The sequence below is a fragment of the Pithys albifrons genome, chromosome 21 (assembly GCF_047495875.1).
Source record: "Pithys albifrons albifrons isolate INPA30051 chromosome 21, PitAlb_v1, whole genome shotgun sequence".
Lineage (NCBI taxonomy): Eukaryota > Metazoa > Chordata > Aves > Passeriformes > Thamnophilidae > Pithys > Pithys albifrons.
The window spans coordinates 5,871,176-5,891,747 of NC_092478.1; the positions used below are offsets into that span (position 1 = coordinate 5,871,176).

The following is a 20,572-nucleotide window of genomic DNA, read 5'->3' on the forward strand; positions in this document are numbered from 1 at the left end:
CTGCTGCCCAAAGTGTCTGTGCCAGCTGTGGTAGGTGCTCACATCCTGACAGACTCACCCTGTCCCCTGCCATGACACACCCACAGCCCAGGAACTTCAGTTGTGTTCTGCAGCTCCACTGCACTGGACCCTTTGCATTCGTACTGCAGAGAATGGGGAAAGTGTGCTGAAAAAGTGACAGGAGCTTTGCAAATCAAACAAAGCCAGAGCTGCCTGGAGGTCTGACCACCCCCCCAGGAGAGTGCAGAGTCAAACATCAATTTGATTTATCAGCAAGTTGGGCCTTCATCCAGGATCGGGCTGAGAGAGTAGATAAGTATTGTGTCTAATAAGTCATATGTGTGTGTGCATGTGAGTGTAAAAATCAGCACCATGCCCAAACCAAGATGTTATAAAGTCCTTTCACTTGTATTTTTAATCAAGATTATAACTACTTACTCTGAAATGGAGGTGGGAGATCAGGCAGGAAATGACGACGCCAGCACTACGGTTTCAAATGTCACATTTAATGTTTTCACCACTGTACTCCAAATCTACATTTTACAAAGTGACCAGCAAGTGTGCCACATTAACTGACCAACCTCTGAGATTTTACCTTTCATACCAGTGTCTTCTGGGGCTCGTTAATTAAACACGTTTCTCATTCAAGTGAATTGAAATGCTTCCATTGGTTTTATTCTCAGGAGCCTCATAAAAAACAAAGATATTGCACCATCTTTGTTCAGTTATTCAATGTTTGTCTCTTTCACAGCAAATAATTACTTCATTGAAGTTAAAACTTCCAAACATAACTTACTAATAGTCTCCAATTCCAGCTCAGATCACTCTTGTTGAAAATACTCTGCTAAATACAGATAACTTACAATAACTTTAACAGTTAATTGTCCATTACAAACACCACGGTTTCTCTCCAGACCAAGGCTCAAATTTTAAGACCACCCTTTAGTATTCCTTTGTACAGGTGAAAAACAGTCTTCAATTTTCTAGTCTTGTTTTAAATATAAAAGTTGGAAGGGACATTCAAGTTTCAAGTCTCCACACTGAACTTAAAAAAAAAAAATCATGTGGAGGTAAACAAACCAAGTTGTATACTCCAGGAGGTAGAGGCCTTCAATTTGTGTTCATATATACATATGCACAGAATTCAGTGTTCCAACAGAAAAAGAATTAGCCAAAAAGTAATAAAAGTTATTTACTACTGTGACATTTCAAGACTTCCACAGCTTTGCCTAAAGACACAAACACAATTAACAGAATTCCCTATGTGCTTTTTTTTGTCCTTTTCTTTTTTTTTCTCTCAACTGTCCAGTGCAGGAAAAAGTTCTCACAAAATTTCACAGACCTAAAATGTGCAAGCTAGTTTCTCTCTATACAGCAATGATGTCAAGGATCTCTGAAATTAGCCCATAAATGGAATTATTTACACACATAGAAGATGCATGCTGGGGGGTTTTATGTAAGAAAGAGCAGAAAAACTTCTAATAAAAATAGATTAAATATATATATATTTATACTGGGTAAGGAAACAGAAGTTTAGTCTCTCCTAGTCACAAACTCATTCTCTCTACTCACAACATTTGATTTTAGAACAGCACACATCACCATCACAGCTCTAGTGAGAAGCTATTTATAGGGCTTGGGCATCAGGGGACGTGGCCACTTCCCATGGTCACGGCCACCCAAAGGGACTTCATGATTGGTCGCAGTCAAGTTTTCTGTATTCCTTAGTTTTAGAAAACCCAAAATCTTCAGGAATGGCTCAATATCAAAATGTATGTCTATCTGTTTGTACAATCTCACTTCAATAAAAAAAAAGAAAAGAAAAAGGAAAAATAAAAAGAAAAAACCTCCCCAAATTTGGTTCAATTCTGTTTGTTCTGAGCTGAGCCATCACAGCTGCACTAGAATTCATAAAACACGTGCAACTCTGGGTAAAATATTTTCTCCTAAAAGCACAACCACTTTACAAGATTAAAAGTCTAGTACATTTCTAAATATTATTCATATTGTACAAGTAGTGGTTGTTAATTCAAAACTTCATTAGTAAAATTACAGTACAAGCATGATTAACCTCCAGAATTGCAAATCCCAGGCTCCAGTGGAAAGCTACATTACATCTTCAGTAGTACGTCGTGCTCCACGTCACTCCCACACCAGCGGAGACGGCGGCATCTCGGAGGGCTGGGCGACCGTGGAGCTGCAATGCAGGTGACACAGAAAATCAGTGTTCATTTGCAATAGCTCACAGACCGCAATGGTAATGCTCAGCTGGGAAGCAAACAAGCAAAACAAACACACACATCCCCCTCCCCAGCCCAACCCCCCCAGACCAAGAGTTACCAACACCGACAACAAATAACTGCACTATGTTTTATCTACATATTTGCACCTTTGTCATTCCTCCTAATGCTTTTGCAGGGCAATTCTGCAATCAAAACTCAACTTGCCAACCTTCCCATTCTCATTTTCAGTCTGAATTCTCTTCTTTTACATGAAAATGTTATTTGAAATTTCTGCACATTTTATTGAAATTCTAGAAGAGTTCATAAAAATAGTTTAGCAGAGTATTTTCTATGGGACTTTTCTACTCTCAGAGGAAACTGAAAACCTAAAACATTCTAGATGTGCAAATTCTGTACTACTAATAAATGGGAATTAATATCAGATGTGATTACATACAGTTACCTAATAAAGCTCTTAAAAGCAGCAGACTGAGGGTTGATGCAGAGAGGCACTCTGTTTCCTTTCTGCTGTTCCAAAATGAACTGATGAATTATTTCTGTACACAGGAGAAAAATACAAAACACCACAGTATTAACACTTCTGGCTTCAGTAAAATGCAATATAGACTGGAGGGAAATACAGATTCCCATACTGAGAGTGCATTTTAGTTAGGAAAAAAGAGTTCCAGCTTCCCTAAATCTCAGTTTCAGCTCCTGGATGCTGCTGCCCCTTTCTGCAGGACAGCTGTGGAGATTACACCTCGCACCCCAAAAAGGCCACAACAGTGACTTCCCCTTCCCCCAGTGCCACCCTGCAGTGCAAGGATGGGGAACAGGGCACTGGTCACAGTGCTGGTAAGGTTTGAAACCCACAGCCTTATGCACATCAGCTTGTGCTTGTGCCACTGTTATGGCAGAACATTTATAGTCCTGTTCAGTGAAAAAAATTATTTCCAGTGTCTACTATGAAAAAATACCTAAAAGAAACCAGCACTGGGGGTAGTGCACAGATCCAGAGCACAATACCAGCTACACCCCAGCTACACACTGCAGAGGGGTGGAGCAGGAGCACAACTGCACGTCCAAGCTAAACTCCTACTCACCTTTAACCTGCCGAACAGAACTGAGGTTCTTTTCAAAAGTGTCATCAAATTTGGGATTAGTGATGGGTTCAAAATCACTCGTATAAACTCTTCCAGTAGATGTGGAAAAACAACATTTACACATACAGGTGTGGTATCGCAACCGCCCCTCGTCGAGATACGGGTGAGCTAAGGCATCCTTAGCAGATATCCTTTTGGACTGAAAAGAAAAGAAAGAAGAAAAAAACCAGTTGGGACACTTTCAGAAGTATTAAAACTACTCATCGATTAATTCTCAATGGTTTTGTAAACGCCTGTTCAAGGATCGGTTCATGTCACATGGTGTGGGAGCTGTAGGAGCTGCCACTAGAGGGGAGCTGTGGCTCAGGAACCAGCCTGGCTGGGATGGCACCGACCTTCCTGTACCACAGCCACGATGGAAAAGGCTGATAATATGAGCTTTAGAAATACGTTTTACAGTAGTTACTTTCTCCATATAACCTTACAATTATGACTCCGACAATAAATCAAAACAAGCTGAGAATAACAGCATTCTAAGTGTTGAGGGTGTTTAGAAAGGCAAACTTTAAGGCTTTTTATGTGGAAGTTATGATTTAGCATTTCTATGGCTCTGTTCAGAAAAGCAATATTAACGTTTAAAAAAATAAACTCCAAGGGCAGTGCCTTCTGAGTGCATCATCAGCCCCCAGCCACCTCCTTTGCACTGCAGTCACTCTGGATTTTATTTGCAACACAGGGGGGGACTCTGAGAATGAAATAATTAAAATTCTGGTATCAGATTTTCTAATCACAATTCTCTACAGTGTCCCTAGAGAAGAAATATCCGAAATCCAAAGCAGCACATATTTATTAGAAAAAGAGTGGAAAAATGATCCTGTTCTGTGACTGGGGATGCAGGAGGAATTTTTTGTGTGTTGCAAGACCAGGAACACCCCCGTGTCCCTAATTAGAACTGCATCAAAGTAGCTGATGTTCTGCTACCTACACCCAGCTCAGAAAAGATCATGAGTCACACACACCCTCATCCTTCAGTAGCTTCCTTCATAAGACCACTCGGCTTTAAATGTGAAACCTCCATTCCAGGGGGAATTAATTGGCCAGTTATGACATTTTTATGTGTTTTACAGACCAAAAGTACTGCAATGCTACATAGAAGGAAACCAGTTAAAGCAGTCGTTGACTTAAAACACTCGTTTAGGAACCAGAAAAAAAACCCTGTTCAAACCAAAATTATTAGAGATAATTTTCAGTCATACTTACTGGATCAAAGACCAACATCCTGCAAAGGAGATGAACTGCTTCATGTGTAGCTTGACTGGAGAGTGTATATAGGACAGGAAGGGATGGCTGTAGGGGAAATGGGAGGAAGAGAAGCACAGAGTGTCCTGTCAGATCCATCAGCAAGAAAACCCTGTTCCAGCACTCGCTATTCCACAGTCACCAAGGACAAACTCCTTGTTAAGGAGGACACACGGTACCCAACGCTTTCCAGCCCAACAATAATCACCATTACAAAACTCAGCAACTGTTAATAAAGATCTAATGGATCATTTTTTCCATTAGTTCAGATGTGATCCCTGGACAAACATATTTTATTCATTTATTTTTCTACACAGACCACTCACAGCTGTAGCTGCTCAAGGGTTTGATTAACCCCATCATTTCCAGTAGTTAATTTTTCTGACCTCAGTCAATCCCAGATTATAGATTGCTTTGCTTTTCCTTGCCCAGGCAATGCACAGCTGACTGACAGTGACAGAAGGACTGTACTGGATGTCATAGTTGCTGTAAATTTCCCAGTATAAATAACAATTACACCTCCACAGTGACATCAGCTAACTTAACCCTGAACATGCAGCCCTGAGCACTTCTTAGCCTTGGTTTCTCAGGGCAGCCTATGGAACATGAAGCTGTAATATTTGGCAACTTCACCTGATTTTTCTAATTACTAAGTACTATCCACACAAAAAAGCATTGTGGTCCAAGCACTGTGATTACACAGGTTTCATCATATACTGGAGCAGAAAAATAGTATTACTTTCATCCAACACAAATGAAGGATTCTCTATTTTTGCTACACTTATGGCCCTTGTCAGCAGCTTGTCCTGCCATTTCAGGAGCATCTGGTTAGAGACAGCTCCTGGGCACAGCACTGTCTCAGCCAGAGCTGGGAGCAGCCCTGCAGGAACATTGTCCCAGCATTAGGAACTGGGAAATGGAATTCCATGGAATCAGTGGTCAGTCTGTCAGCAAGGAAGGGGCATCCTCCTCCTGGCTGGCTCTCCCACAGAAGAGAGGGCATGAGCACAACAGACAGGGGATGGATTCCAACACATTTTCCTTGGAGAAGGGGTTGAGCGGAGCCAAACCCAGCAGGGCGGGTGCGCGGCTGTCAGGGCAGCTGGATCAACTTAAACTTAGTCTGAAGCACAACTTTTAAAAACCAAAGTGACAAAGAAGTCTCTGGAGAACATAAACATCCATTTTGCCAGCACACAGTGGGGTGGGGGTTTTAATCAGAAACTTCACGCATTAATCTATTTTTACGTGAGCAGTAAAATGCTTCACCCTCCCCTCCCACTGCGCTCACCTACGGCAAGTAAAAATAGTTGGTGTGACAAAGTAATCGCCTGTATCTAACTTGGGTTTCTCTCCCTATTAGTCTAATTAAGAAACTGGTAACACTTAACTATTTATAACCACCAAAAGGCCCATTCCAGAATACAAAAAGCCAGGGATTTGCATTCAGACATGAGGTTTGCTTCAAGTGGAAGCCAGAGAAATATCATTAATCACCTGGATGCTCTGCATCCCCTAGTTCCAAGTAGCAATGAGCACACTGGCTCCAGAGACTGCTCAGCTCCTGTGGCAATCCATGGAAAATGAACCTTGTTTTCCCCAACAGACACAGAACTAACTCTTAGAGTGTATTTCCTACAACTTTGTGGCTACAAGACATTAAATCTGTAGTGAAAACTTTTTATACCATTTCACCTCACTCGCTTTTTAGTATTCCCACCATTCTGTGGCATGAGACACTGGGTTTCAGAGTAAGAACTCTTCTAGCACATGGTAGCTGAAAAATATACTTGATTTCTTTTAAAACTGGTAGAAAAAGTTTGAAGGAAAGCCTCCTATTACTAATGCTCAAAGAAAAAAATCCTGTCATGAAATGGAATAGAGACAACTCAATATAATGAAACCAAAGTGCCAAGGAGGCAGAACTCCCACATGTCAATAATAAAGCAGAATATACATGCAATGCTCATTTCTATGGTAACTACTTATTGTGGTGAGCAGACGTGAGAAATTACTTCAACATGCAGAGGATAAAGATGCAAACTTGACTACTGGAAAGATCCGGTGTCTTAACATGTACAGGTCAATAATTTTGTTAATTTTTACTAACAATCATAAAAATGACCATACTGGATGGCCAAACATGTATGCAGGGACTCTCTGGGGTTGGGGTTCTGCCCTCAGCTCTTGTACACGGGTGAGTTCCACCTCTAACACTCCTGATCCTGGCAGTGCAGGAGCCCTCAGGGTTTTCTGATTATACTGGCAATTTTCATATATTTTCATTTATGTCTCCTGACAATACTATCACTTAAATTTAACAACTTCATTCAAAATAGCTATCAAAACACTGCCACTTCAGAAAGGGAGACTTTCACCTGTGTCATCAAGTCAAACAACACACCCAAGGTAGAAATGCACTTCATTAGTGGAAAAAACACCCTCCCTCCACAGCAGCTGGACTAATTACACCACTAACCCACCACACTGCAGCACCACAACCACTGCTGGTAAATGTAACCCTGGTTAACAAGCAGAGACAGCTCTGAGGACGAATATCCAAACTAAGCACTTATAACAAACAGGCCCTGAGAGTTTAATCAGATGAGAAACACTGTGATGCTGCAGCAGGAGTCCTGCACAGAGCTGGCTCGTGGGGCTGACTGAAGGGTCCCCTTGCCCAGGTGCCCCAGCCCAGCCCCTGCACTGTACCTGTTTATGAGGACCCCTGAGTATGTGTGCCTTGGCGCCTTCGCACGCCGTCCGCATCGCCTCCAGTGACGGCGTGCCCAGCAGGTCTGTGATCAGATCCAGCTGCAGGGGCAGAGCACACAGAGACACATTAATACATTTCTCTATGACTGCAGATTGCTAAGCTAACATAAGAGACTTTCAAGGTACGGATCAGTTCAAACCCACTCCTTTGCAGGTAGTAAATTACAAATATCACTGTACACTTACAGTAGATCCATATACATAAATCTCACCATTTTCACAGAATCATAGAATCATAGAATTGATTGGGTTGGAAAAGACCTCTCAGATCATCAAGTCCAACCCTTGGGCCAACTCCAGTCCCTTTACCAGATCATGACATTCAGTGCCATGGCCAATCTCAGGTTAAAAACCTCCAGGGATGGAGAATCCACCCCCTCTCTGGGCAGCCCATTCCAATGCCTGAGCACTCTCTCTGCAAAGAATTTTTTTCTGATCTCCAACTTCAATTTCCCCTGGCAGAGCTTGAGCCTGTGTCCCCTTGTCCCATTGCTGAGTGCCTGGGAGAAGAGTCCAACCCCCACCTGGCTAGAACTTCCCTTCAGGTAGTTTTAATGCTATGTAACTTCCAAACTATAGATGAATACTAGCAACATTGAAGATAGACATTTTTATGTCAGCACATCTTGTTCCTTCTCTTAGACAGATATATAAGTGCATCCATCTCTAATATCTTGCCACAGATATTTTCTACCTACTGTAAATGTATCACTCCAAGATGGTAAGGCTAAGTATAGTACATTAACTTCCTTAATGTTGGAATAGCACCAGCTACACAACATAAAAAAACCATTCACTACCTGCTTCCACACTTGCCTGTTACTGAAATGAAGCAGTCTGAGCAGTCCTGCTACCTGGCACTGTAAATAGTTCACATGCCAGGACTGTACCTCCAGTTAGGCCTTGACAGAAAACTCACTACTTTATCCCAGTAGTTGTTACAAGATGCTTGCTGCCAGTTAAAGCACCTTTACTTATTTGAATAAAATCCCCAAGTAGTGGTATTGCAGCAACTACAGGTGAGTACAAACCTCACACATTTCAAAAGCCACTGTTAATAACCACAACTTCGAACACTGAAGTCTGGAAACTGTCACCTCAGTGTCCCAAAGTAGCTTGGGTTTTGCCTTGTGTAAACCAAGAAAAACAAGTTTGAGTTTCAAAATCAGAATCTCAGAACCAAAAAGGTTGGAAAAGATCAGGACCATCGAGTCCAACCTATGACCAATCCCCACCTTGTCACCCAGCCCAGAGCACTGAGTGCCATGTCCAGTTGTTCCTTGCACAGCTCCAGAGATGGGGACTCCACCACCTTCCCAGGCAGCCCCTCCCAATGCCAGACCACCCTTTCTGAGAAGAAATTCTTTCTGATGTCCAATCTGAACCTCTCCTGGCACAACTTGAGGCCATTCCCTCTTGTCCTGTCCCTTGTTCCTGGGAGCAGAGCCCAGGCCCCCTTGGTTCTCCCCTCCAGTCAGGGGGCTGCAGAGAGCAAGAACATCCCCTCGAGCCTCCTTTTCTCCTGGCTGAGCCCTCCCAGCTCCCTCAGCAGCTCCTCAGCATTCTGACTCTCCAGACCCTTCCCCAGATCCATTTCCCTTCTCTGGACTCACTCCAGTCCCCTCAGTGTGTCCCTTGAAGTGCACCAGTCCAACTGATTCCAGGAAATTACACAGCGGAAAAATGTTGGAAGGGAAACACAACAATACCTGCTGGATGGGACTCTGTGCCTGAAACAATATCCTTCGCCCAAGCAACTCTGCAAAGATGCAGCCAACAGACCAGATGTCGATGGCATTGCTGTAGTGCCGGCTGCCCATCAGGATCTCCGGAGCGCGGTAATACTGAGTGACAACTTCCTGAGTCATGTGCCGGGATTCGTCTAATTCTTCCACCCTGGCCAATCCAAAATCACAAATCTAAATTGAGAAGGTAAATAAAAAAATTAAAACAACCAAAACACTTTCTGCAGTTCAAATAGGCAACCTTGTGGGAATGAGGCAGGGAATCCCAAACAGCACTTAAACCCCTCAGACAATCTGCTGTAACTGCATAAGCCAGGGGAAAAGGGGGACAGGAGGAAACTACATCACTTTATTCCACAGCCATTTAAACTTTCTACAATTTGATTTGACATCACAGCACATTTTATGTTGGCATTACAGTACTTGTAATCTAAAAGATTAAAAAGCTTTGCACTACGAAAACCCCCGACCTCTGTGTACAGAGTATTTAAACCCAAACAAACTTCATTTGTTCATGATACACCTCAAAATGTTGAAGATTCAGCCTTCTACTCACTCTGGCATGGAGAATTGTTAAAAATTCCTTGAACCAGAATGGTTAAGAAAAGACACCAGACTTTCCCAATTAGATTGCTTAGCAAATCCCTGTAAACAACACTGAATTTTTACGTTTGGCAAAGCTGTACAACACACCTAAATCCTCCAAAATTCCATATGTCCAAGAATTTAATGGAAGTGTCTTGAGCTTTCAGTGTCATCTTCCTCTGAGGAGAACATTGACACTGAGACACCCCCAGAGCCCCCTGCCCCTTCCAGCCAACAGGCACAGGAGATCCCACATAAATCAAACACAGGAATTGTGTCTCTTTTGCTTTCAGAGATTTAGGAAGAAAAGGGGAGGGAAGATGTTTGCTTTATTTATAATTTTTTAAAAATCTGTGGGATTTTTTTCCTTTTAAACTGACTTTCAGGCAAAGTGTTCACACTGAATGTCCTTTGTTTAAAAATTTCACAACTGCTTCATAACAACCAGCACATACACATGAACATCTTCAATAAATGTAAGTAGCACCTTAAGGACACAGTTGCTGTTCACAAGTAGGTTCCCTGGTTTAATGTCTCGATGTAAAATGCCAGCAGAATGTAGGTATTTCAGACCTGAAATATTGAAGGAAATCAAAATAAACAATGTTTTTTCTTTTAAAAATAATTTAAAGCTGCAAACATTTTCCTGGAAGGTTTGGCAACTCCTCATCATCAAAGACTTTGCCTGGGGCTCAGTTTCCATATCATTCTAACTTTTAGTCTCTAGTGCACACTCACTCAATGAGAGGGTAAAATTTTTGACTATATAAACTAGACAGAGCAAGGAATTTAAATAGTCTGCTTTTAAAAAAAACCTGAAACCCAAACCCTACCCCTTCATCCCCACAATAAAAACCCAACAAAACAAATCAAAAGCAAAATATCATCTCCCTGTTTGTGGCACAGATACTCTGCTAATCCCCACTCTGGAATTTTGACATATACCTCTTACTGCTGTTTTCCAATAACAGTTTTGACATTAAGTGGGTATAGTTACACATATTTACCAATTTGGCTCAGTCTAGGTGTCCTTTCTGTGCCTTGATTCTAAAAGCATGACTTTTCATTCCCCCTGACTATGCTGGAAGGCAGCAGGGCTGCCATGCTCTTGTAGCTACAGTAATTCATGCTTCCTATTTATTTAAATATTAAATTAAAAGAAGTTTCCACATGAAGCTTATTCAAGATGAGGATGTCTTGAGAATGAACATTAATAAACAGAGACAAAATATTACTACTACATAAATTTAATGACATTTATGAGAAGAAAAGTTACCTCTTAAAATCTGGTAAAGAAAAACTTTGACATGATCTGAGCTGAGTGGCTGAGGAGAGACGATAATCTTATGGAGGTCACTCTGCATCAACTCAGTGACAACATATCTTCAGGTTATTGGTTAAGGAAAAGCAGAACGTCCAGCACAGAAGCTCTTGAAACATTTACTACTCAAAGAGAAGAAAGCTCCTTCAGAGGTCAAGCCTCCAAGCTCTTACAAGAATGAAAAGAAAAAGGGGGTTGTGAAAAAAAACCACATTAGTCAATTACAGCCTTTGGGTTAAGGTAGTTGTATGAAGTTATTCTAAAGTCAAATTACAACTCAGAAACCAGAAACAAAAGTGTTGGTATAATTAATGGCATCTTGAAACCTTTAAATTTTTCCTTAAAGTTGGTAAGCCACAAATTGCATACAACTACAGGAGCATCTTCACAAAGGACACAAATCAACACAGTTCCAGCAGCTGCCAGCCCATGAAGTCGTTATCCCAAGCACCTTCAGGAGGCTGCCAGTGAGGAATGTGGAGTTTTGAAAATGCACACACTTCCCTGCTTGTACCCAGAGCCCATCCTTCCACCTGCCCAAGCATCGTATCCACCTGCACACAAATCCCAGTCAGAATCACTTGGAGCTGTGGCAGAAATCACCACAATAAATACTGGGGGCACTACCGGCACTAATTAAAAAACATTCTGCTTTAAAAGCTTAGTTCAGCAGTTGTATTTGAAACCAGAGTCTCTGATATTACTGTGTTTGTGGCTGAAGGAGGTAATGTGTTAACTGATACAGCAAGGTATCAAATGCACATTTTCTTTCATTTCTACCTAGCCAATGTTGCCCTTTCATCTGTTGCTCTGCCAACCCTCTCCAGCCAAATTCCCATCAGCCAAATGGTTCAGCTGCCATCAGCACACCACACAAAAATTCATTTTATAAATTAAATATTACCAACTTTTTGAGAGTAAAAAAATTAAAATTGCATTCATAAAGAATTCATAAAGAAAAAACCCAACCCTGCAGCACCATAATTTGTAGTCCTCTAATTTTTCTTTTCCTTTAGCAAAGACCCTCTTAAATATTTATACCAGGCTTTTAAAATTTGGAGTTTACCTTACAGCTGCAACAAATCTTTACTTTTAATTTAATGTAAAATATTTTAAAAAACCCAAAAGCATTACTCTGCACTTTATTATGATAAGATTTTTGTTTTGCTACGCCACAAATCCTCCTAAATCTCAATCCCAAGCATAATGTCTCCCAGATGTCTCCACTAGTTGCCATGCCAACTAAAGCAGCTTAAATTAAATGAGGGCCTGAAATGGCACCTGCACCACTCCAGGTCTGGGGCGCATTAAATAAAGCTCTTGACAGGGCTCAGAGGTGCCATTAACCCCAAGAGCAGCGATCTGATTATTGTCTCTGGATAATTTGATGAGGGCTCTGCTGAGCAGCGCCCGCCGATGTTCTGCCCGTGACAAACAGGGCGGCTCCTCCTGCCTGGGACCCAACAGGGCTGTGACCTCACCCAGCCACTGCTGCAAGTGTTTGGCAAAAACCAGACCTCAACCCGATGGGATTTGCACCCCTTGCTCGCACAGGTACCTGCCCTTTGCTGTGTCAAGTCAACCCACCCAACGCCGGCTGTGGGGTGGCCACTGGAGCTGGACACGCAGCCACAAGCATTACTACCAGGGAAAAATTGCTCCTGACAGCAGTAATTAGTTAAGTAGCTGTATAAAATTAGAACTACAAATGTACCAATTTGCTTCACAGTAATTATCAAAGCAAACGCGTGGCACAAAAGAACTTCGCTTGCTCTGCTGGCTGGGACCTGCTGAGTTGGTACATTTTATAAAGCAACAGATAAATTTTAGAAAGGGATGAAGTGCCCTCGGTGATGTGGTGCTCTCAGCATGCCTTGGACCCTCTTTGTTCCATCTTTCACACCTCAGAACTCAATTCTATGGCCTCACAAACTAATCCTGCCAGTCCCTGCTCAGCTGGTGTTTGTGCTGGGGCAGGGGAAGCCTCCTCAAGGGTAAGCACACACTGCTGGTACCAGCAGTGCTGTCGGTGTCCCTTTCACTGCCCAGAGGAACCAAACCCCACCTTGTTCCTCCCTGCCCTCCTCCATCCTGCAAATATGAGGGATTTGCTCCCTAATCCACAGAAAACAGTTCTTTCACCTCTCCGTGAGATCAATGGGCAGGAATTGCTGGACACCTTTGCTTCTACTTGTATTAAAATCTTTCCCAGTCATTCAAACAGATAAAAGTGGTGTCTTTGCAGCTGCATTTGATACTCACTTTAATGGGACAAGTTTTCCAAAAGTTACTATGGAAACTTAGGATAATGTCCGTGGGTCTGCAGTTGCTGAATTCAGTATTACAATCAACTATGGAGGATTTTGATACTGGAAAAAAGAGCTATAAATCATGGAATCATTTAAGCTGGAAAAGACCTTTAAGATCAGAGTCCAACCACAACCCTAATGTTGCCAAACCAGTTTGGGCAAGTCAAGAACTAACAGTTATGTTCACTGTAATGAAAGGATTTTTAGATGCTCTAGAAAAATCCAAGAGTCACCATTCACCTTTATAGCTGATGTGTTTAAAGCTGGGTGAGAATACCTGGGAAACTGGTGGATGACAGAACCAAAACACTGGCCAGGTTTGGATACCAGGGATTACACTCGTGTTCCACCAAGGCAAAGTGATGAATGCAGGGGTAAACTCTGAACTTCAGCTTAATGACAAACTTAAAAATAAAGATAAAACCCCCTAACATTCACTAACAATCACTTTTCCATGTATTTTGTCAAGACAAACACAGAGAATACTATATGGTCCCTTATGTATTCACTTTTGCACTAGGTGATATTGGCAGAAATATCAATACCCTGTAAGACTCTGAATGCTTACAAATATTTTCAATCTAAAATCTCATTATAAATTCAAATTACAGATCAATCTAAGAGTTCACAAAGAATTTTCATTCTAAAACAATTCCTTTATTCATTACCAGTTCCCTAAGAAATCTTTTAATTTATCATTAAATTTTTAAGTTAGTTTTATAATTAGTTCTCTTTACAAAATACACTTTGCAATTCCTGCTGGTACCTATGAGGCACTGAATAATTGAAAGGAACTCTACCAGCTCATCTGCAATACATCATTCATGTAATTTTAGTCAGTCTTTTATTATATTTTTCCCCTAAAAAGGACACTACAATTCCTTAGAAAGAACAAAGGAAATCACGTAGTGGCAATTTCAGACCTTCACACTTTTATCACTGTTCAATATATCTTTTTGTAAAAATGGAACATCCCTGTGATTCCTTTGGAAACTACTGGTGGATCAACAAGAGAAGATTTTACAGCTACATCCTCAAATACAGAACATCATTACCTGATCTTCTTCAAAATGTGAAGTAAGTTCTCCTTTCCACAGTAAGCAGAAATAATGCAATTAAAAACATGCTATAAATCAAAACACTTATTAATTCACTCTTTTAAGGAATTCAAGGGTCTTTAGTACACTTACTGCAATTATTTCAAAAGACAGAAGAACTACATAAAGCAAATCATCTTCTATTACCAATATCAAAGTTGAGAAATTAAAGCTAATATTTAAAAAAGCCCTATAAAATAGTAGTCAGAATGACTTAAAATCAGTTAGCCATGAAGGAAACTAACATATTCAAAACATGGCAGTAGTTAAGCTCATAAAAACAAGCTTATACCATTTAAATATTCTTGATTGTACAATTACACGGAAGGAGTAATCCTTAACCTAGATCTGATTTGTAACTCATATGACTTGTTCTAAATGAGGGCATTGAACTAGTGCACATAACCAAACTGCAGGTTTTGAACACTACTTATATGGTCTTCTCATGAAAAGAAATCTCAAAGCAAAATTTAAAAGCTTTATCTCAATTCATATGAAAAGGGCCCAGTACAGCACAGCAATATTTTCAACCAATTAATGTGTTTCTTCATGAGTAAATCATGCTGCACTTTGGTTAAAATCATCAAGCTGATTACACCTACTTTCTTCACCAATCAATTCAAGGTACTATATAAATAGATCAAGCCATATTTCACAAAGTTCAGGTTATCTAAAAATAATGACAATTTTCCACCCATTAATTTTAAAGTGGGTCATACAAAGAAGCAGGTAAGACCCACCAGTAATTAAAACCAACCTGCCCAAGTCTAACCACAGGAGCAGCAGAGAACTTCTCTTTCCACCAGAGTCAGAGCCCACCCAGCTCAAGGACTCACTTTTCAGTATTTTAGGAAGCAGAAATTCCCAATCCCACAAATAAAAGACAACCTAAAGTTTGAAAAAGTTATAAAAAACCCAAACCAAAACATGACATTTCCATGTCAAGTTTTTTGCTCCAATTCAGTGTCAGAATAGAGTTCCCCACCAGGGACACATCACACAGCACAAACAGCTCCCAGAAATCTCTCCTTGACCACGACAGAGGCTGACCCAGGAAAGCCACAGCTCTGCTGGTCCCTGAAACCTCTCTGAACAGTCATGGTTTCAAAGCCTGGGAAGGCTGGACTCTCTGAAAACACCACAAAGTATTTTAAGGTACTTTTAACTGAGAGGAGATTAATTATTGGATATAGTTTTCAAAAAAACATTTTTAGGAAATGCCCAATTAGGAGCAGCAGGACCTGCAGGTAAATCCCACAATCCCTGCATGTACTGGCCCTTACAGAGTCGAAGCTTCGGGCTCAGTCCTGCACCATTTTTCCTCCAACATCAACAATAACTGGGTTCTGGATCCTACAAGTTCACTTCTTTAAACAAAACTGCTCAGATAAAGGCTCACGGTTTCTGTAGTTCCACTTCATGGGTTCCACCAACCACTGGCAGTTTCTAAGCTAATGAAAATCACACCTACCTCAGTTAAGATGCTCTAATTTTATATTTAGGATACATTTCTTCAAAATAGTCAATGTGTGGAGGCTGAAGGATGTCGAGGGCAGAGAGTACCTAGGAAACACCACACAAGGTCAAGTCTTATTCCAGTCAAACAAAACAAATCCCTTTCAAAAAGACAGTCAGATTGCACCTTTCTTACATGACTTTGCTTTATTCTGCCCCACAGACAGACCAATATTCTGTCCCACCAATATTCTGTAACCCACCAACTCAGACATTCTGTACATTCAGTGGCTCTCTTTTTTAACTCAAGAAATTTTTTCCAGCTGCTCAAGTACTAGTTTAAATGCATAGAGTTATCTGTTTATTTAAAATATCATAAAACATTTGAAAGAAGGAATTCCAGCAAAGAAATGCAAAAGCAGAAGATATTATACTTTGTTCTGCCTTTTGTGTTTCGTGATTCACTGTTTCCACACAAGAGTTGCAAATCCCAAAGCTGTTCCCATTCTGAATGAGCACCTCAGAGGTAGAAAAGGGAGAAAAAAGCAAAAAGGTAGAAAGGCAGTGGCACAGAACTCACTTCCTCTCACAGAAAATGATACTCTCTTGGTGTAGTCATTTGGATCATGTGCTTGGAATGTCCCCAACATTTAGGTGAAGCACCCAAAATTCAGTGTTATCAGGCTCAACTTTGGCTACTTACAGAGATGCTTTTATTTACTTTTATAGTTCTCAGACAGAACTTCTCCACAATGAAGACACTGCTGAGGAGCAGCTTAAGGTCCCAGTTCAAAATCAATGTTGTCCCAGAATGCAGCTCCCAGGAATGGGTGACAGTGGTGGGGGCCCCACCAACCCCACCCAAACCCAGGGCTCCACCACAAGGAACATACTCCTTGGGATATGATACCTTCAGATTAAAAAAGGTAAACTTTAAAACAGGAGGAAAAGCAATGAAATGAGGTTCTGAAACAGTCCCCCCTTCCTGATGCCATCCCACCAGGGGAAGGAAGGCTGTGCTCCCAGCATGCTTGTGGGGCAGGATTGGGCAGAATGGCATTGACTGTCTATTTGTACACATTTTGAAAGGGAATTTATGACTATTCTTACATTCTTGATAATTTCCTTTTTATAGTGTTTCTAACAGCAATATCTGAGTTTCCAGAAAATCTGGTAACTATAAAATTAGAGAGCTCTGAAAGCATTTTAGATACTCTACAACTTAAAAGAAAACACACTTCTGTTACAGAAAGGTCCATCTTACATTTAGGTTTTACCAAAGACTTTAAAATTACTTGGAATTTACTTACATTGTCGTGCTTAAAAAAACACAACATCTTCAACTCCCGGAAGACCCTTTTACAAGAGACCAAATTTTGGAAGACGTTGGGCATCTTTTTGAGTGCAACTCTCTTTCCATCTCGTGGATCTGTGACTGACCTACAGAATAAAAGATTTACAACATCACATACTCCTGTTAGGCAATTTTTCTAAATAAGAAAAGAATGTTTTAGAGTTTTTATCATTCTTAGCTCAGACAATGAGCCAAAACAAGGTGAAGACAATTCTAGAGGAAAAAAACATTAATCCAAGGGCGTTAAGCACTGTCCTCCAGAGCCTGTGTCCTGTAGGTGTGACCATTCCTTGGTCAGAGCACACACAGCCCCCAGGCCAGCTCACAGGCTGTTCAGTGTCAGACACACACCCCAGTGCTCACACTCTGCCATGGGCACACACTGAGCTCAGCGTGAGAGCAACACCTGAAGCCAAGTAGAGAACATGCTGATACACATCTCCCTTACCTCCTCAAAAAGACCTTATTAAAACACTCTCTCAGTTACCCAGATTGGATTTTGTTAGGTCTGTTGCTCTCTACTTCTTCTCCTAAGAGGACAAAACATGTAACAATTCCATTCTGACAGAACACTGGCAAGTGTTAAGAGTACTGATCTACCACCAAATCACCTCACATCTGGAGAAGCAACAGCACATGGTTCCTGAGTTTCCACCAACATAAAACAGGTGTGATATCAGTGTTTCTCATACAGAAATTATGGGATGCAAGTATAGTAGCTCAGAAATTATAAGGTGCTTTGCACATGGCAAGTATTTTAATTCAAAATAATTAGATTCTGAAAATAGAATTTTATAATAAGAACCATAAAAGTAGAGCAAGGAGATTATGGTGCCTCAATTCCCAATCCCAGTTTTTAAGGTGAGCTTCTCAAACCTCACTACAGAAAAGAGTATGTGCATATTTTTACTGGGATGACCAAAATAACTTTAATCTCAGTGCAATGCCAAACTCACAGAAGAATCCACACCCAGCTTTGTACCCTGATTACTACACTCGTCCTTAAAAAGTTCCTGGCTTTTGTATCTTTCATGCAACTCCTCTACAGTGAAAGCACAAAGTGGCTTCTTCTGTCTCACATATCTAAGTAAAATATCTAAATATGGAAGTAAAATATCTAAACAAAAGATTAGACTGGAGTATTCAAATATCTACCTTAGCACCAAGTGCCACATCTGATTCCAAAATACAAACCAACTCAATCAATCCACAGTCAGTGTAACACCTGGTGCAGACACCTGTTAACAGCCACTGCACATCTGTATTCTAATTAAGATTTGGGAAAGGTGCTATCAGACTATTTCTGTGGTGGGAAACACAGCTGAAAAGAGTCTGAAAGGGTCTTCTTTCTACTCCATGATATATTTCCTATTTTCTCCAGGACCTTTGGCTCTGCTCACATCCCCCCATGCTCACATGGGCCACACTGAAATGTCCCTCCCACCACACAGGGAATGCCCTCCCAGGGGATGGGGGACCTCGGGAATGCACCTGCACAACAAGGGGTTGTTTCTCATGAGCATTTGGCACGTTTCAGGCTGGCCTGTGGCTTTGGGATCCAGCAGAGGCAGAGTTTGAAGGACATGGACACACAGGGGGGCCAGGCCAGGCAGTGGCTCATAAATTCAGATAAATCTGATCCCAGCACGAGCTCAGAGCTCCCACAGCTCACAAGCTCAAGCACCACTGATCAGCTAATTAGTGATATTCTCTTTTTAGGAGGCAGCATTTCTGGCCCCCACCAAATTTTACCAGATTTAAAGAGGGAAAAAAAAAGGGTGACAAGACACCAAACCTCTAACCTGCTGAAGTCAAGTTTAAAGCTGCTGAGTCCTGGGAATTAAATAGACATAATAAGTAAATAGATGTATTTGCTCCAAAACTAAAGTTGTAAAATTTCATTCCTAAAGCTCCTCCCTGAAGACACTGATGGCACTGATTGACTCATTTTCCTGTTGGAGCTCCAACAGCCATTTCTGACCACACACACGCAGAGCTGCTGCCAAAGGATATTCATGGATTGGCAGGAATTCCAGCAGTGGATCCTACAGGCCATACACTGAGTATCACACAGGTGTGAGGCCCGAGGTTTAACTCCCTTTCTATTTCCTTTATCAACATTCTTAAAAAAGGAAAACACTTTAAAATAAACATTACCTCAGAGAGCTTATATGTATAGGAAAGTAGTTGCTGAATGCCTGAAAAGCCTTGCAACCAGTACCCCTAAAAATATGAATGGATATCCATTTTTTCTCGCTGACTGAAGGCATAGAGTCAAAAATTTTGAGCCCAGAGTTGCCAGTTTCCAAGATTCTCCTGATGTTGAGACTTAAGAAAACTGCCAGTGCTTTGTACCTCCAGGTACCACATCTCTTTAGTTTAGTTTAGATGTTTATCTGGGAATACTAAATTCTGTTCAGTCAGAACATAATCAGACCACTGATCCCAGGGACTGTCAGTGTCCTGTGGATTCTCACCCTCCTCCCATAGACAGAGCTCTCATCCAGCCTCATGAGGGAGAGGGAAAGGTTTGATAAAATGGTTGGTCTTTAATGAAATAACACAAAAGTCTGATTTATGTTGATAGCTACCACAGATTTACTGATGCTCAATTTTTCTAGTTGTGGGATCCATTTTAAGACTCAAGAAGAGCTAAACACATTGCAGAGCTGTTGAAGTTCTCCTTAGCTGTGCAAGCCAGGCCTGGTGTGGCTGCTCTCTGACTTTCCAAATGTTCCCAGTCCAGCAACAACTCATTTTTCCCTAATGCCCTGGAGTAGCCTCACATAGAAGAAGGAGTTGAATGGAGTTGCTGTGGCATCTGCATTTAAGGCCAATTTAAATAACCTACTTCTACAGACAAGTGATGCTCACCTGCAGTATCCAGCTGGGAAGAAATTCCTCTGCTCTTTCCCCCATAGCTGCAGCAATGTCACTCTGCCCCTCACCTCCTGCCCTGGGAGCTTTGTACCATTCACCAGCAATTTCACTTCAAGGGGCAGCAGAAAACTAACAGCCCAGGTTCTGAAGATCAGAACTGTCAGGCCTGAATTCCAAGGAACAGAAACAAGAAAGGAAGTAGCCTGTTGGAAAAACCTGGTATTTACAGCTTCCAAAAAAGATGCTGAAAATACTGCTTTGTGTTTGTGTACAGTACCTACTTTGATACTGGTAAAATCATTATTTATAGCAATATGCTATCGGGTCATGTATCCCCAGGAGCAACTAGAAAAGCAGGAAAATCTCCCAGGAGCTAATTGAGAGAACAGCTAGAAAGGCAGCTTTACTTACTGCTGCTCTCAGAAGA

The 20,572-nt window shown here is 41.3% G+C and overlaps 1 protein-coding gene across 3 annotated transcripts in view; it reads right to left on the reverse strand.

The window, feature by feature from the left end:
• Nucleotides 1-485: 485 nt before the first annotated feature.
• Nucleotides 486-20,572, reverse strand: part of NLK (nemo like kinase) — a 39,790-nt gene continuing 19,703 nt past the window's right edge. For 2 of the 3 annotated variants that reach the window (XM_071575014.1, XM_071575013.1), the window contains 10 exons: nt 17,222-17,351; nt 15,964-16,019; nt 11,006-11,112; nt 10,217-10,302; nt 9,109-9,318; nt 7,337-7,438; nt 4,586-4,672; nt 3,326-3,524; nt 2,686-2,779; nt 486-2,197 (listed from right to left, as the gene is read on the reverse strand). In XM_071575014.1, coding sequence (XP_071431115.1) covers nt 2,143-2,197; nt 2,686-2,779; nt 3,326-3,524; nt 4,586-4,672; nt 7,337-7,438; nt 9,109-9,318; nt 10,217-10,302; nt 11,006-11,112; nt 15,964-16,019; nt 17,222-17,351 — 1,126 coding nt within the window. In that variant the 3' untranslated portion in view covers nt 486-2,142. Of the gene's footprint in view, nt 2,198-2,679; nt 2,780-3,325; nt 3,525-4,585; nt 4,673-7,336; nt 7,439-9,108; nt 9,319-10,216; nt 10,303-11,005; nt 11,113-15,963; nt 16,020-17,221; nt 17,352-20,572 lie in introns of all 3 variants that reach the window. The other variant, XM_071575015.1, reaches the window with a different exon arrangement.